General features: G+C 38.9%; 1 protein-coding gene across 2 annotated transcripts; it reads right to left on the bottom strand.

Annotated features, from left to right (window-relative positions):
* Positions 1 to 1,713: 1,713 nt before the first annotated feature.
* slain1a (SLAIN motif family, member 1a) lies at positions 1,714 to 16,935 on the bottom strand. Of its 2 annotated transcripts, XM_077581008.1 has the most exons (9): positions 16,302 to 16,935; positions 10,224 to 10,369; positions 9,061 to 9,177; positions 8,384 to 8,485; positions 6,862 to 7,011; positions 6,447 to 6,782; positions 5,975 to 6,184; positions 4,482 to 4,815; positions 1,714 to 2,718 (listed from the first exon to the last, which is right to left on the bottom strand). In XM_077581008.1, exons 1-9 carry the CDS (start codon positions 16,760 to 16,762, stop codon positions 2,643 to 2,645), a joined length of 1,932 nt encoding a protein of 643 aa, XP_077437134.1. In that variant the 5' UTR covers positions 16,763 to 16,935; the 3' UTR covers positions 1,714 to 2,642. The 2 variants fall into 2 exon arrangements, with proteins under 2 accessions (XP_077437134.1, XP_077437135.1); XM_077581009.1 differs by lacking the exon at positions 5,975 to 6,184.
* Positions 16,936 to 17,542: the final 607 nt, after the last annotated feature.

Genomic DNA, 17,542 nt, shown 5'->3' with positions numbered 1-17,542 from the left:
ACTCTTAAGTGTGCATATGTTTTATTGTTTTAAAATAATTTTGCTTGGTAAGTAACATTTATTTGTATTGTAATTTAGCCGAACTAGTCATGTTTTACACATTTTATTTGACATCTAGCCTAAAACTAGAAGAAGTAAGCCCTTGTTCTGAAGGCCGCAAACAGCACTTCCGCTCTCTCTCCCCCACTGCAAGCTCACACGTTTTACGTCAGAGCAAAAGGACGCCTGTGATTGGCTGCCATAACTGGGTCAATTTCGCATGGATAAACAGCATTATTCGAAAGTCCATGATAAAATAACTTATTTTTAAAATCCAGCAGATTTATACACTTTAATTTAAACTGCCACACCCCCATATATTCGAATACAATACATGAAAACAATGTTTGGAGGAAAAAAAGAAAAACATTTTTTTGGGTGTGATTTATTTTATATTTAATTTCAAACTCAATGCAAAGCTTTATGTCAGGTATATTTGCACTTGAGGTCTTCGTGTGAAGTTCATCCTAGTGGATGGTGATGAGGAAGGCGGAGGACAGCGCTCCACCCTGCTGCTCAGTTTCTGGTGCTCGGAGTGGAGGTAGCGCAGCCTCTTGCATCTTGACGACATATTAACAACATGAACAGATCTCAATAGCCCTAATCAATATATTTAATTTAAGGTATGATACGATGTGGTTTGTTTACTTAGGCTCGATAGCTAACAACCAGGCCCGGACAAAAATGATGATACGCTTAATTTAATATTTTGTTGCACAACCTTTGAGGCAATCACTGCAATTAAAAGACGTTTGTAATTTTCAAAAACATTTCTGCATCTCTCAGTAAGTATTTTGGTTCTCTCGTCTTGAGCAAACTACTCCAGTTTTGAAGGATCCTTTCTCCAGACAGCATGCTTCAATCAGCTCCTTTCACGGATGTTCAAAAGGATTTCGGGCTCAGAAGGCCACTTCAGATTCAGAATAGTTCGTTGTTTTGCTCATAGCCATATTTGTGAGTTTTTAGCTGTTTATTTTGGTTCACTATCCTGCTGCAAGAAGCATCACTAAGCTTTCTAACACTTGGCAGCACACCTCTCTCGAGAATACCTCGATAGTCTTGAGATTTCATTGTACCACATGTACCCTGTGATTGACTGACATCCAATCCAGGGTTTAGTCTGATTTTCGCCCAGAGTCAGCTGTTATAACCAGCTGCCACAGTGTCTGTGACCCTGAACATGATAAGCCAGGGGCCACCAAACTCTTTCAAAGTGAGAGCTACTTCTTGGGGACTGATTAACACAATGGGCTTCCATCAGTTTCATACACACTTTTGAAATGACACATTTGCTAAAATTACTCGAATTACTAATAATTAATTATATATATGTGAAAACACCAATCATGTTGTTGATTGCTCACAATAATTATCATCAAGGATATAACATAGCTGGAAACACATAAATACCAATATGCTACACTTTGTTTCTATAATGATCATTTCACTGGACTACCTGTTGCCCATGGGCACCAAGTTGGTGATGCCTGTGATTAGCGGTGGGCTATAGAACACGGAAGGATGGATTTTAGTTGAAAAATTGAATTTAATCATAATAAAGTAATTCCAAAAAAATAAACAATAATAAGATAATAAAACAAATGGAAAGAAAATAATCAAAAAATATTTCAATAATTTATTTTTGTTGTTTATTGTTAAATGGAAGAAACACAATGTTGTCAAAACCTTTTATTTCACCTTAAAAATTCACCGTCTCCTTCAAATCATCATGAACATGTTAAAATCATCAAAGATGATGTGCAATATCAATGCAGCGGCCGGTTACATTAAGTAAAGTACCTTTTGAAAAACTAAACAAAAAAAAAACAAAAATTGAAAAAATTCACATGAAAAATGGTCATCATTTAAGCAACCCATAACCAACAAAAACTTTTAAAGTGTTATTCACATAATTTTGATAAAAGTGCTGCAAGATGAGGCCAGTAAATAAAAGTGATATGAATATGATGAATGTGACACCACTTCCAAACAGGCACAGGATGTAGCAAAACAGTTTCCATCATTTTTACACCACAGTGACAAAAGTTTGTGAGATATTTGAAAAACGCATGTACAGTACAAAAGCCTGACTCTTTTTTTGTTTTTAGCTTGCAGACGACCGACCAACACGCACACTTACAGTAGTAAAAAGTTCACATTTAACAACTGGTTAGTGGAATATTGCAAGTGTCTATAACAGGGGTGGGGAACCTTTTTCCTATCAAAGGCCTTTTCAGTTTTATGAAGTCCTTAGTAAATGTATAAGAAAATATGATGTGACCATCAAACAAATGTTTATTAGAATCATGTGTTTTTGAGTTTTGGGGAGTTTTTGTTGTTGTTGTTTGTTTGTTGTACATCACTTCCTCTGAGTTTTTATTTGTTTTTGGTCCGACCATATCTGGCCACAGGTTTCCCACCCCTGCTTTATTATTACGATCCAGCCTGCTGGATCCATTTATTTCATCCCTCAGAGAAGAAAAAACAGTCATTTTTTCTTGGATGGCAGCTTAACAAATGCTGTTACAGTCAGTAACTTTCAGCGTGACCCTGTTTATTACGAGTATTATTATTATCACTGTTATGACGATACCTGTGGAACGTTAATAGCAGCCGTCTTTCCAGCTGGCATCCCTCAGGGTACTTAGAGAGGTTAGGCTCTTTGGGGGTGTCAGCAAACTGCAAAGGAGAGGAACCAAAGGAATAATCAATGACTCGTCTACGTTCATATTTTAACCATTAGAAAGCAAGCTGCAAGAATGAGAACTCAATATGCCTTTGTGTTGATCTGGCAGTTCAATTAGAAATACTAATGACTATATATATATATATATATATATATATATATATATATACATATACACACACATATATACATACATACATACATACACACACACACACACACACACACACACACATATGAGTAGGATTTTCCAGTTATGAAATACAGATAACAGTCAGGGGGGGAAAAAACTAATTATAAAATGAATTAAAATTCTTTAAAGTAAAGTAAATTAAATGTAAAATAAAAAGTTAGGGCTGTTCGATACGGAACTTTTTTTCAGACCGATACTGATACGCAACTCTTAAGTAGTCACCAATACCAATACCAGATACTGATACCACTAGTACATAAACGAAAAAAGACAGATACTTTTAAAGAAAGACCTATGAATCCCATTATAGCATTTTCCTTAAAAATATATGAAATTAACTGTAATTTTATATTCCTCAAATTTCCCATTTCTAGTTCCTGATTGCCGATACCAGTATTGGCCACTGCCACTAGTAGTGATACCTAACATAAGGCTGGTATAGGCCCATCCCTAAAAAAATATAATAATAAAAAAAAAAACATATTACATAAACTATTTTGAGCTAAAAAAATATATTTCTATTCAGCAAAATTATGCATTCAATTACAATAAGACAAAACACAAAATTGAATATTAACTCATTCACTCGCAGCAATTTTCACTGAAGCAATCCCATTCACTCCCGGCTGTTTTACTGGATTTTGACTGATTTTGCAAGGCCCACAGAATATTGTGTTCTATTGCTATAAAAACATGGAACCTACCAAAAGAAAGATTAGAGTCTCTTCTTTCATCAGGAAAAAAAGTATATTTCTATCTGTTTCCGTTTTGCAGCAATTAGCATTTGAATATAGCTAAGTTTCATCATTATTCACAAATCTATTTAGAACTGTGTGTAAATTAGCTTTTTTCAACATGGCCCTGGTTGATCTCTTTTACTCTGCTGTCACCTGCTGGCCATATTTGTAATAATCACCATTACTTCAACCGTTCTCTGCAGTTCAGAGGCTGCATCAAAGCCTTCTGTATGCTCTAGCATAAAAAAACCCATAAAAAACATATAAATACGTCTTTGTGACACCTAAAACATTTAAAATAGAACACATTTACGTTTTTGGGAGTAAATGAGTTAAATAACATAAAAAATAATTAACATTTGATTTTGTTAAAGGCCCCATGCCACAATTGTTTTCCTTTTCTTGATGTAATTTTATTAGGTATGCAAGACCATTTGGATTAGAAATGCAGCTTACGTTTGGTAATTTTCAAGCTAATTTAGTTGGTCTTAAATGTCTGAGATGTTAAGAAAGTTGAATTCCTGACATGACAAGCTTGGCTCTGATTGGGTCACTGTTTTCATTAATTTGGATTGGAAAACAGTTTTCCTCTGATTGGTAGTTGCCAATATGCCGCCATCCTGTGACCACCATTTCTTTAACATTGTGTTGGATCATGGATGTTTTGAAATTTAGAGGGTTGTCGGCATAGTTGTGGCCAGCCATGGTGCACTCCGAAGCGGCCATGGCAGCCTGGAGGAAAATTTGTCCTGCTTTTTTCTCCTCCATGGCGACACCTGACATATTTATTAAACATTGGGCCTTTGAGTAGTCTTCTGAAACTTACCTGCGCGTGGGTTGTGTGAGTTTGCTCGATCGCGGAGCTCCACCAAGGCCCACAAAGGAGGCGGGGCGAGGCAGCGAGCTGCGGGGGACAGCGGACTGCGTGGCTGCAGCAGGGGTCTTTAGGGGCTGTGGTACAGAGCTGGCGGCAGGCTTGAGGGGCTGAGGCAGCGACGTGCTTCCGGGGATGGAGTGCAAGCTGGTGGAAGTGGACAAGGCGGAGGGGCCCTGCAGGACAGTGGGGCTGACATAGGCGGTGGCTTTGAGCGGGTGACGAGCGGCAGCGGGGAAGTTGCCAACACTCTGGACGCGTTGACTCAGTTGGCCTGGAGAAGGAACTGTAGCACACAAGGTGGATGTAGTCAAATCGAGGTAAAATAGGCTAAGATAAAATTCCCTTAAGTAATAAAATGCTGGTTCAGAAAATGGATGGATACATGAAAACTTGAAACAATGCTAAGCTAATATTAGCAAAGTTAAGACAAGATACCCTAAACTGACCCTTGTGCAGTATTTGTCTAATTATTGGCAATTTTTTCATAGATAAAGCATATTAAAAATCACTTAGGTAGCTGAAATGTCACCCAGATTGTCCAAACATGTTGAAGTTCAAAATGGCACCATCCATCATTTCTAAAATATTATTGTCATTATTATATGTGGGAGACAAATTTTAGACGCAGGTAGTATTTGTCCAATGTTCGGCTCCTTTGACTCCCATAATAAATCATATATTTTTTCATATGTTTGGTGCACTGTACACCTGATGTGTTATATATAGTGCGTTTCCCATGATTACCTAATTAATCCGTTCAGTGGGGCCTAAACTCAACGGGGAAAATAAAAAATGTGAATTGAGAATATTAAAAGCCATAATCCACCAAGTGGCGCTAGAAAGCAACTTTTTGTGCTAATGTATAACCAAAACAAGCCTGCATGGTCGGGATTGAGAGAACAGGCCTGTGTATGAGTGTGTGTGGACGCAGTAACACTCATGTGCACACGCGTACGTGTGTGTGGCATGTGTGTGCGCGCGTGCGTGGTCAAAGGGACAATCCTGACAAAATGTGTTTTATATACAGTGCAAAGTTAGTTTTGCTCATTGCCCACTGCGCAAAAATAAACAAACAACCAAGGAAATAAATAAATAAATGAATACAATTATATATGTTTGGTAGGTCTGATGCCACTGAACATTTTGAGTAGCCTTAAGTAAAACAAAATATTCATAAATTACTTTGTTATCACACTTCAAAGAGGGAGCCAACTCTTGGCAGAAATATCACGAGAGGGGTATTTTTTTTCCCCCGCACAAAACTAAATAGGCTAATCTAAACTAAATCAAGACACCTTTGTCTCAGATGAAAGCTAGTATTTGCTGAATTAAGCAAAGCTAACATAAGATACACTAGGATAAGAACCCTTAACCATGGATGTGGTTGTTGTTGGCCGTCACGTCACACATGAACGCACATACAGGTGCTAGTAGGGTCTTACTGGAGTACTGGAGGCGTGCGAGGCTGCTTGACGAGTCAAAGCTGAGGCTGCTGCGCAGGGAGGACATGGTAGGCAGGGAGGAGGGGCCATGGGATGAGGGGTTGACGGGGGACGCCAGGCATTGCATACTGGGAACGCTCGGGATACTGGGAACGCTTGGCATGCTGGGGGCTCGCATCAGGTTGGGCATGCTTCTCCGCAGCCTAATGTCTATACAACCATGGCAAAACAAAAACAAAACAACATAAGCTAAAGTATGCTAAGAAACTCTGAGCTCTGTTATATGCTAAAATAAGTTCAAATAAGATTACCAAAACAAAGCTAAGTTAGGCTAAGACGAAAAAACATATGCAAAGATAAGACGTGATACATTCCAAGCCCCCTGCAATAAGTGAATTTCCACAAAGTAGAGTTTAAGTGACCAAAAATGTTTACTTGCCACATAAAGATTTTGTGTGAAAAGCAAAGCTACCTGCACTGTTCCTGTACGCCGTGTGCGTTTCCCCGCTCAGGTTTGTGGCCCCCATGTAGGGCGCCAGCCCCCCGAGCGAGAAGGTCGAGGCAGTGGAGCTGCGCCTGCAGTCTCTGAAGCTGGAAAAGGTGTGCGAGTGAGGCAGGCCGCCCCGCTGCACCGAGCCCGTGCGGAAGAGTCGAGGCTGGGGAGGAGGGAGCTGGTCGTAACCTTCATCCTCGTCCTCCTCGTCGTCCTCCTCCAGATCCACGTCGCTACGTCGGAGCGAGTTCAAAGAGAAGCTGGAGCAGCGACGACTGACTGTCGCTGAGGTAGACGCGTAATCCTGACGCAGACCTAGCAGGAGGATTTTTTATTTTTTTTATTGAAATAAAAGGAAGATGCTGGGTTGACTTTGTGTGAAAAGTTGACTCACTCTCCTCCTGAAGACGGGCCATGACCTCCACATCTGTCATGTCCTGCAGTTTGTACCCCATGGAGATAGAGTCGTCATTCAGCTCCGAAATGCCCGCCTCGCTGTCCAGGGAAGACTGGGGGCTTATGGTTGCCTGTCGCCGGCCAACGTCTAAAACGCAACAGAGGTAGTTTATTTGACTTTTATTGTGTCTTTTTTTTCTTATCACAAATCATCCGGCGATTATTTAATCAACTATGGAACATTGACTTTTTAATTGTATGCAAATAGTTGGGTCTGCCATCAGCAAGTGAGAAATTATAAAACCAAGGAAGTCTCATGTTATCTGCCTATTTCTGAAAATGTGTCTGCGAGCGAGCGAGCCGTCCTGCACAACTGTTTCACAACAATGGGGCTAATTTACATACTTTAATACCTGCCCACATCATGAGTTTCTGCATCCATGACTTGGCACCTTGAAGGTCCGGAGCCACTTTCAAGCTGTGGCCAGACTGAAACACTATCGTGCCACATTCTACACAGGGGTCTTCTGCTATTATGTCAAAGTAAAAGCATTAGCTTTGCCTAACAAGTGGTGCGTATTTGACTTTATGGCCACAACAATCACACTTGCCATTGGCCTGACGGAATATGGCGCATGGGATACAGACGTGCTTTTTAGCTATCACACAAGTATTAAAAGAAGTTAAAAAAAATATATATATATTTTTTTTTTTTTCAGGAGAGCTCAGTATTGTTCATTCGATTTGACATCATCATTGCTCTCCTTTTTAAAAAAAAAAATACATATATATATATATATATACGTATATATATATATACATATACTGTATATACTTTTTTTTTTTGTATGTGGGTGAGCATGTGCATGTGCGTGCGTGCGTGTGTGCGTGTGTGTATTCATCAGTTCACCTAAAGCCCATTAAAAAAAAATCCCATACTAATAATATAATATAATAATAAATTGCCAAATGCAGAAACATCAATGTAAGTTATCACGATGTAGTGGCTCTCGCTAACAGACAGAATTAAGTAACCAGAATTAGGTTAAAAAATTCTATATACGTAGACCATGTTTCTATAAATTTATATGATATTTGGTTTTTATTTGAGGCAGATATTTTTTCCATTAAAATGTGATTTATAAGGAGGTTAGACCATTGGTCGATATTCAGAGTTTGTTTATTTTTCCAGTTAACAAGAATTGTTTTTTTAGCGATAGTAAGTAAAAAAAAAAAGAAAAAAAGAAAAAAAAGAAGTTAAATTTAACTCCAATGTCCATTTCTTCTTTTATTATTATTGATGACATCACGGGATGCAAATATCAATTGCGTTTCATCTCCTGTTCACATTTTCACTCTTTGCCATTACTCTTCTGTGGTGGCATTAGGAATAAGTAATCCCACAAAAAAAAAGCCCTCAAAAAGAAAAACCTACCATACTCGAACCATTATTTTTTATGTCTTGAAATTTTTGCACAAAAGTACATGTAAGATGTCCATAATATAATTGAATGTCTTACGGTGCAAGGTGGAGTTGGACAGGAAGGTGGGGGCCCTGTCCAAGCTGAAGCTGGGCCTGAGTGGGAGGGCGGGGCCTGACGATGACGGCGACGGCGGCAGAGCTTGTAGGGGGGAAAAGGATAACAGCAATTTTAATCCCACTCAGGATAACATGCAAATCCAAAGTGCGCTGGCACGCCACCTTATGCATGTCCAATATAACATGAAAATGTGGATGAAATTCAATTTTCATATTAGGCATGTTTGAGCTCTCAATCGCTTTTTCTGCCCATCTAATCTGCTCACTGGAGGGAAATGGTGTGCACTACTCTGCTGTGACCAGCAGATGCGCTGTTGAATCACTCTCAAATAGGTTGCTGCCTGCGGAAGTGTCAAACTGCCATTGTGGAGTAGACATTTTTTTAACTGGCAAATATGTTCAAAAGTGCTTGCAAATATCTTTAAACGTATTTCCAAGTACGTTTAAATGTACTTTTAGGATAAATGCTATAAGCATGTTTTCCCATAAAGCTATTGTGTATTATCTTGCAAGTAAAAAAAAAAGAAAGAAGCTACAGTATTTCGTTAGCATTTGGTTTTTAGTGGGTTATTTATTTGGCCCAACTTTTTGAGTTAAACCAACGAATTACCCAAAAAGTTGGGTTTGTTCCTTTGTTGACCCAACTGGTTTTCTTACCTGTGGTCTCGGATATTGCAGCAGGTTTGGAGTAAGGCAGGACGGGGCAGCTGAGTGTGGACAGTCCATCTATGCAGCTGTACGGTCGGACGGAGGAGATTCCTCGCCACCGCTTGGCTGGACACACAAACACAGCGAGAGGGGTCTTCAACAGTAGCACGGCAGATTGATTATACTGTCAGCAGTCAGCCCAAATATTAATCTTCTGCCGACATACCGCTATTGATGTCATACATGCGTCGAAATGAGCATTAGATTACGACAAAAGATTACTAGATTTTTTTTCTGGAGGGATTTTAGGATAAACAGGGATTGCATATGTATGTGGGTTTCAACCCAAAACACAATCAGACCTACTTAAATGTACATTTTTGTATTAACAGTTTATGCTTTTCTGCCATTTCATTAGCTTTATAAAGCATTATTGGTCATTTGGAAATAATCCAAATCCAGAGGCTTTGCTGTGCCTCTCAGGACAGCGTGAAGAGCTTGAAAGAGAGACCAACAGACAGGCTGCAATGTGTTATTTAAGTATTTCCTTTAATTTTACTTCAGTTTAGTGTGTCTGGGTATTTATTTATTCAATTGCAGATGGGACCAGGCAGTTCTTCGTTGTAGAAATTGTCTCTTTTGGACCCAATGTTGGGTTAGCTATTTCACATAGTTGGGTTACTTTGAACTAAGCAGTTTTAAGATACAATATCAGAGTGCTATTTTTATCATTTTAAAAAAGTTCAGCGTTAGGAATATAGTCATAGAAGGAATTTAACTCGGAACTCATGGCACCACTGCTCCACATTTTCATAAATAATGACCGGCTTGTTTATTAACTCACATTTAATAAGGGCATGCATTGATGTTCAAACTCATTTCTGTAATAAAAGTCTATTTTCCTTTCATGGTGGCCGGGGCGTTTATTAGGGAGGTGGTTGCAATTTACAGAATATAGAGTACAGCATCTGATTTGTTCATGACTGACAACTACAGAGCAAATAATCTTTATCACATTCCATGTTGAGCGCTACAAGGTGTTTGTTGGCGCACGTGTAGGATGCAAAGCAACATGTGTCACAGCTTAGTTTATCACATGTCCACAGCCAGAGGGACAGCTGTCCACATGTGGCCGCTAATCCAAGGGGTTGGGCGGTGCTCTCGCAGGTTACCTTGGTCCAATCTGTGGCACAGCGTCATCCTCGCCAGCTCCACTTCTGGTCCCGGGTGGTCCAGGACCTGCCTGCACCACTGGAGAGGGCTGAGACCGCTGCCACCATCTCCGCCGCGCAGTTTGGCTTTGGTGCTCACATAAAGCCTGAGACACACACAAGCAGCAGTTTTATTGCTCACACTGACAATGTCTCTTACTATTGCTTGAAATGTCAAGCGCCTTTTACAGGGCCACCTTTTAAACAGCATATAAATGCAGGGAGTTTTTATGGGGTCATCCTCCCGTGTGGCTTATTAATGTCCATCAATTGATTCATAGGCTTGAGGTGCCATTTCCTAAAATGGATCTACAAAATAACACATCTTATTATCTTTATTTGGTGAATCTATTGCTGTTTAGTCCATGTCATTTCAATAAAGCCTTTGAAAAGCTAAAATGCTCATAAAGTGTCAGAAGGTCTTTATTGAGAACCGAGTGTTGATTCAAGCCCGTATCTCACAGAGTGGCGCAGGCTTGCGAGGGTGCGCACACATAGCGAGTCTGGAACAAGAAAAAAATAGTAATATAAAAAGGGTTTGAGAGTGTCTGGTAAGTGTCTTTGCAACGTATTGTAACACTGAACGAAGCCTGGCGAAAAAGCAACACTTGCACGCACACTTGCAAGTCTGTGCGACTCAGTGAGATACTAATATACTACTACTACTACTAATGATCATTTACTCAATTGCAGATGGAATCAAATATTTAATATGGATAAAGTGTTTATTGGGGGCATTCATTTGAACAATTAAAATAATAAAAGTATCTGTATTTGCTCATATAGTGTCCAGGGGCATGTATTTACTAAACTGCTGATAGGACCATCGGGGTAGTTTGTTTATTTGGAGGCAGGGAGCATTTACTTGTAAAATTGTATTTTCATAATAAAATCATATTTGCTTATGTAGGGGCCAGGGGCATTTATTTACTCAAATAAATGCAAAGTGTGTGTGTTATTTAAAAAAAAAAAGTATTTTTTATTTTTTTTTAGAGGGGATTGCTTCAAATAAAGACTTATTTAAAGGTGAAGTCAAACAAAAATATTGACAATGATGTTCTATGCAGCCCCACTAGTCTAAATATGGTATTCTGGTTAATATTGCATCAGTGGAATATGAGTTAAGCAGCAAAATACAGCCGTTTTTATCAATATCAGAGCCATTTTGCTATTTGCGGCTGACTGAACATGACATCACAGTTTCTCAGGCAACAACCAATCACAGCTCCTGTTTTTTTAAGCTGGCCTGTGATTGGTTGTTATCTGCGACCTAAGCAACTGTGATGTCATCTTCAGTGGCAAAATGGCCACCCCACTGAGATGGATAAAAACGGCTGGATTTTGCTTCATAACGCCACTAATGTAATATTAGTGAGGTCACATATAACATATTATTGTCAAGAAATGTTTAAAGGTGACTTCCCCTTTCATTAAAAAAAAAATACAATGAAAAAAAATCTCATACAGTGGTAGGTGTTTTTATATTCAACTGTAGAGAGTACTGTCTCGAGGAGAAAGGTGTTAATGGGGGGGGGGGCTTTATTTGAGGAACACATTAAAAAAAAATGTACTAATGTAATGTATAACATTTATTTACTTAACTGTAGAGAGTCCCGGGGCCTTTTGGGGTTAAGGCAGTTATTGGATGTAGGCCTTTATTTAAGTACATTTGTGTAATTCAATGAAAATTTGATATATAGCATGTATTAATTATATAACACATGCTAAATACTTATTTTGACCTAAACCACTCATTAAAGGGTCACTGATCCTTTTTATTGACATTACTCACTTGTGTATTTTCCCTCCACTGTAAATGTGAGCTTTTAAATGCTTTTAGCATTTAAAATGACAAAACACACAAATTTACAACTTATCCAATACAAAATTATTCACAGAACATACATTACTCAATATATGATGAAGAAAATGGGACTCTCAGACTCCGACATTTGTCTCCAATGCTTACAAAACACTACAGACACTTATGTTCATGCTTTATGGTTATGTACTCCGGTTATGTATTTCTGGACTAAAGTCTTAGAAAAACTTTCCGCTATTTTGGACTGTAGGATACCTTTATCTCCAAACTTGTGTTTGCTAGGTGACCTAGCAACAACTGACTTACCACATAAACAATTTCAATCTACACTTGTAGCCCTTACTATTGCTAAAAAAACAATTCTTGTTAACTGGAAAAATAAACAAACTCTGAATATCGACCAATGGTCTAACCTCCTCATAAATCACATTTTAATGGAAAAAATATCTGCCTCAAATAAAAACCAAATATCAAAATTTATAGAAACATGGTCTACGTATATAGAATTTTTTAACCTAATTCCGGTTACTTAATTTTGTCTGTTAGCGAGAGCCACTACATCGTGATAACTTACATTGATGTTTCTGCATTTGGCAATTTATTATTATATTATATTATTAGTATGGGATTTTTTTTTAATGGGCTTTAGGTGAACTGATGAATACACACACGCTCGCACGCACGCACGCACACACACACACACGCACATACACATACTCACCCACATACAAAAAAAGTATATATATATATATATATATATATATATATATATATATATATGTGTGTATATGTATATATATATGTATTTAAAAAAAAAAATACAAAAAAAAAATAAAAAAACATTTATTAATTTTTTTTTAATTGATTTGTTGTTTTTTTTAAAAAAAAAAAAAAAGGAGAGCAATGATGATGTCAAATCGAATGAACAATACTGAGCTCTCCTGTAAAAGAAAAAAAAAGAAAAAAAAAAAAAGTAAATGTGAGCTTTACAGATGCCACTTCTGCTCTGTGTTACTGTGGTGAAGGCGTCAGTCAGAGTAATAGTTAATTACATCTACCTGTGAGGAAAATGCCAGCATCTTATTTGGTGACGTGGCGATGAATTGAGGCACGGCGCCAGAGCGTGGGCCACCATTTCACCAATACAAATATCCTGATCTGAATATATATATACACGTTCGCGGAGTTCAATGAGAGCGCATCTCAACTGACGCCGACCCATTTTATTAGCATCTAGGCCACAGTCAAACGCCTACACGGGGCCATCGCTTGTCTTCTAAATGGAGGATGGCGGCGAGGCAAGCGGCTCAATGTTGCCTCCTGTCATGGCTGCATTCATCCGTGTGCTCCACTTTCCACATCATCACATCACACATGAGCAGCAGTCTGCGTTGTCATCGCAGATGCAAAATACCGGCCTGCCTCCAAACCCATAATGTCGCTTCTCATGCCTGCAAGTGCATGTTGGCAAGGATCTCTTAAGTCTTAAGAGGGAAAAAAATGCACTCAGTCAACGCCCTTTCCACAATACACAGCATCATCATTTATTCTTGGCAGGGAATTTGTTTATTATCCACATTTAAATTCACCCAAGACTTCATAGGGGCTGCTGATTGGGTTTGCAGCAGAGTTCAAATGAGCGAGTTAGCTCTTGAATCCATGAGTAAATAATATCGCCTATTAACTGAGATACGTGCCAACAAATTTTAGAAATGAATATTTCCGTATACCGGATCCTTATTTACTCCATGCTACCAGGTGTCTATGATGGTTAAGGCATTTATTATGGAGAATGCCTTTCAATATACTTTTAGAATGACATATATCCGGAAATATGTGCCAGAGGTGTTTATAATTGATTATTGCAAAGCATACGAGGCATCTATTTGTCACACCGCAGTGAGGTTGTCTTGTCATTTCCTGTTTTATTTTTGAAAATTCTGACTCCTTTCGTTTCAGGTCACTTGCCTTTCCTCATGTGGTGTCAGTGTCAACCCTGATTCCTGATTGTGTCCACCTGTTTCCCATTACCCTCATGTGTTAAATGGTCTGCGTCTCCCCTGTCGTGTGTCAAAGTGTTTTCGTCAGAGCCACTCAAGCCAGTCACAGTCCTCAGCCTCGTTGTCCTGTCCCTTGCGTGAACTTTGGTTTGTAACTTTGTACAGTTTTAGTTAAGGAGTGATATTGTTTTGTTTGTAGTTTAGACATCCTCCCTTTTGGAGCGCCTTTAGTTTAACATTTAATAGCCTTTGTTTTTTCCCTCTAAACGAGGAGTTTTTTTTGTTTAATAAATTTCTGCCTTGGCCTCAAACCCCTATCTCTGCGTCTGAGTCCTAAATCTGCCATGTCATGTCACTATTAGTGGTAAGGCACACATTTGTGTGGAGGCCTCCACTTTTACACCAACATATTTCCCCATATATTGCAGGTGTCAGAGGTGTTTATTTACTCAACTGCAGCCTATCAATCAGCTTTAAGGTGTTTTGTACAAATCCATTTTGGAATAATCCTGATCCCTCTTATACTCTACTACAAAATGCACCAGCCGTCTGTTAGAGGTGAGGCGTCAATTAGGGAGGAGGCCCTCATTTAAAAAAAACGGACTTTAATGATAACGTATTTCTTTATATAGGTGCTGGAGGTGTTTAGCGACTTTATAACTACAGAGGTGACCAACCATCTATTAGGGGTAAGGCATTTGTTTTTACAAAAACTTTTTAAAGTACCATATTTAATCACTTGGATGCCGGAGGTGTTTATTAACTTAATTGCAAAGGGTACAAAGCATCTAACAGAGGTAAGGTGTTTAATCGGGTGTGTGGGGGGGGGGGCTTAATGTAATATACTCTACAAACATGTTTCGGAAGACTTACACATTTCCTAACATAGTGTCATGAGGTATCTTTTATACTCATCTGCAGAGTGTATGAGCCATCTATTAGAAGTATTGGGTTCAATTAAGGAGAGGTATTTATTTTATTTAATGCACAGACACAATTGGAATAATAAGGAAATTCTTCATACCGTGGCAGGAGGAGATATTTTTCTAACCCACCCGGTATCTATCTGAGGTAAGTAAGGCATTTATTAGAGTGGGATCCCTTTTTTCTAATACTGTACCTCATTGGCTGGACGGATTCATTGCAACTGCAGACAAGGCATTTATTATAGGATACTTGTACAAATGCATTTGGTGTAAACAATTCAACCCACAAATAACATTACAACATAATATCTACACTTGGGCTCATAAATATACATACCGTGGCAAATTCTTAAAAACTTTTTTCTAATGATATTGCTATTCTGATTCAGATTTTAATTTGAATCTCAATTAAAAAATAAAATGAAAGTATTTTGCCTGATTATGCATGATAATGATGGCACAAAATCTGCCAGGGTATATAATCTTAGGAGCAAAATGTATCATAAGAAAAATAATGTAAAGGACAGGCAGCATAACACAGTAATGGTTAGAAGATGTTAGATATTATTAACATTTTTAATACTTCATTTCATATATTAACCATTGTTATACATTGTTAACATTTTAATTCTTTACATTAACCTTGTCGAAATGTTTTGTGGACGTGGATAGCAAGTAGTGTTGAACTCAGTATAATTTGACCTTAAGCTGGGACATATTATTTGGTCTAGAAGTTCCTTCTCTGTGGGAAAACACATTAAGTCCTTGAGAACAGAATCTGTTTCGAACACGCACCTCTGACTCTGTTTTCGCCATCGCTCATGGAAAAGTACCCAGAGAGTATGTTTTGTCTACAAATGAAAGAGAGGCGGTCGGTTTTAAACTATAAGAAGCCATTTTACACGCGGAAGAGGCACATTCGGCGCTCTGAATTCCACCTGTTAAGTGATGAATTGGAGACTGTCACGATGTCCAGAGATCTCTGTGATTAAAATCATTTTTGCAAAGGTGTTTTTTCTTACATTAAATCTGTCTTCAAGTTTTGGAACACGCAAAGAGGACAAATATTTTTTATTCCTCTTTCAAAGATCTATATGTCTCACAGGTGGATGAATATCTAATTAAAATAGTGATGTAGGCCTAATATGAGGCCTTTTGTTTGCATTTAGGCAATCTTAAACTTCAACTTGAGTGAGAAAAAAAAACTGGATTTTTGCATTCTGCAAATCAAAAGCATGAAAATATAAGCAGATATGATCTTATAACTAATAGTATTTCAAAAGAGTATTACCAGCTATCCGGTTCCGAGACAGTGAGGACGGTGCTAAGGTCCAATACGTCAACCTCATCCAGAACCGTCGCGCCTCCATCCTCCTCCTCGTCCTCCTCCACAACCCCGTCTTCCTCCTCCTCGGCGGCACCGAAAGACGACGAGCTGGGTTGAAAATAGGCGAAGGGCTCCCGGGGGCTTTGGCTCTCACACTTAGCCGGGAAAGGCTCCTTGGCTGGGGGCAGACAAGCGGCCGGCGAGCCCGTCTGGAGATGAAGGTGGTTGTTGTGGAGATGGTGATGGCGGGAGGCGACGGGACAATTGTTTACAGCGTTGGCCCTGCTCCGCAGCTGCTCGTTTTGCTTCTCCAGTTTGCGGACGAGCTCCTGCAGCTTGAGCACCTCCAGCTCGGCGTTGGCCAGTTTATTGTTGCCGTTCACGTCCGCCATCACGGGGGGCCCCAGAAGCACCTCGGCGTCCATTTGCCGCCGACGAGCACATGGAGAGACGTTCGCGTCAAGCTTTTAACACTAAAGAGAGTCCTTTATGGTTTAATTCGGATGGAGGCGGCCCACGTCCACGGTTTGAACACGCAACACACACTCATATGCACACAGATTCACTCACACACGATCACACACACATGCGCGGAGGATGCTGATGCTGGCATGACTTACAAGCTGTTTTCTGATTGGTCAGCAGTGTCCTGGACACCACATGGCCAGGAAGTGTTTAAAAAAAATGTGGGTGGGCATTTGCCAAGGAGACTTAAACATTGCATGATGTTAGATAATAAACCTCAAGTGTGCACTTTTTCTGTGAATATGTATTTTTAATAAGATTCTTTCAAATAAATGCTAAAACTGATTGTACTGATTGACTATGTACTACAAATGAACTTATTACAAAGGTAGCTAAAGCAAAATGCCAGGCTTTTCATTCAGTTTGGACTGGTTGTGACTGAAGAAAAATTCCTTGTGTATTTTTACATTCTTGGCCAACAAATTAGATTCTGATTTTTATGTACATTTTGGGAAAACTATAATATTTCATCATATATGGTTGAATGGTCTCTTTTATATTCAACTGTGGAGGCATTTAATAGAGGCTATTAGAGTGGAGGCCCTCATTTGTCAAAACTGACTCATATTACATATTTTCTCACATGGACAAACTTGTGGGTAAGCCCTCTCTTAATGAAAGAAAAAAACAACAGTGGTCACAGAAATAAAGTAATAAAAGATTTATTGAAAATGAACCAA

The sequence above is a fragment of the Vanacampus margaritifer genome, chromosome 11, assembly GCF_051991255.1.
Source record: "Vanacampus margaritifer isolate UIUO_Vmar chromosome 11, RoL_Vmar_1.0, whole genome shotgun sequence".
NCBI lineage: Eukaryota > Metazoa > Chordata > Actinopteri > Syngnathiformes > Syngnathidae > Vanacampus > Vanacampus margaritifer.
This window is presented reverse-complemented; position numbering and strand designations above follow the sequence as displayed.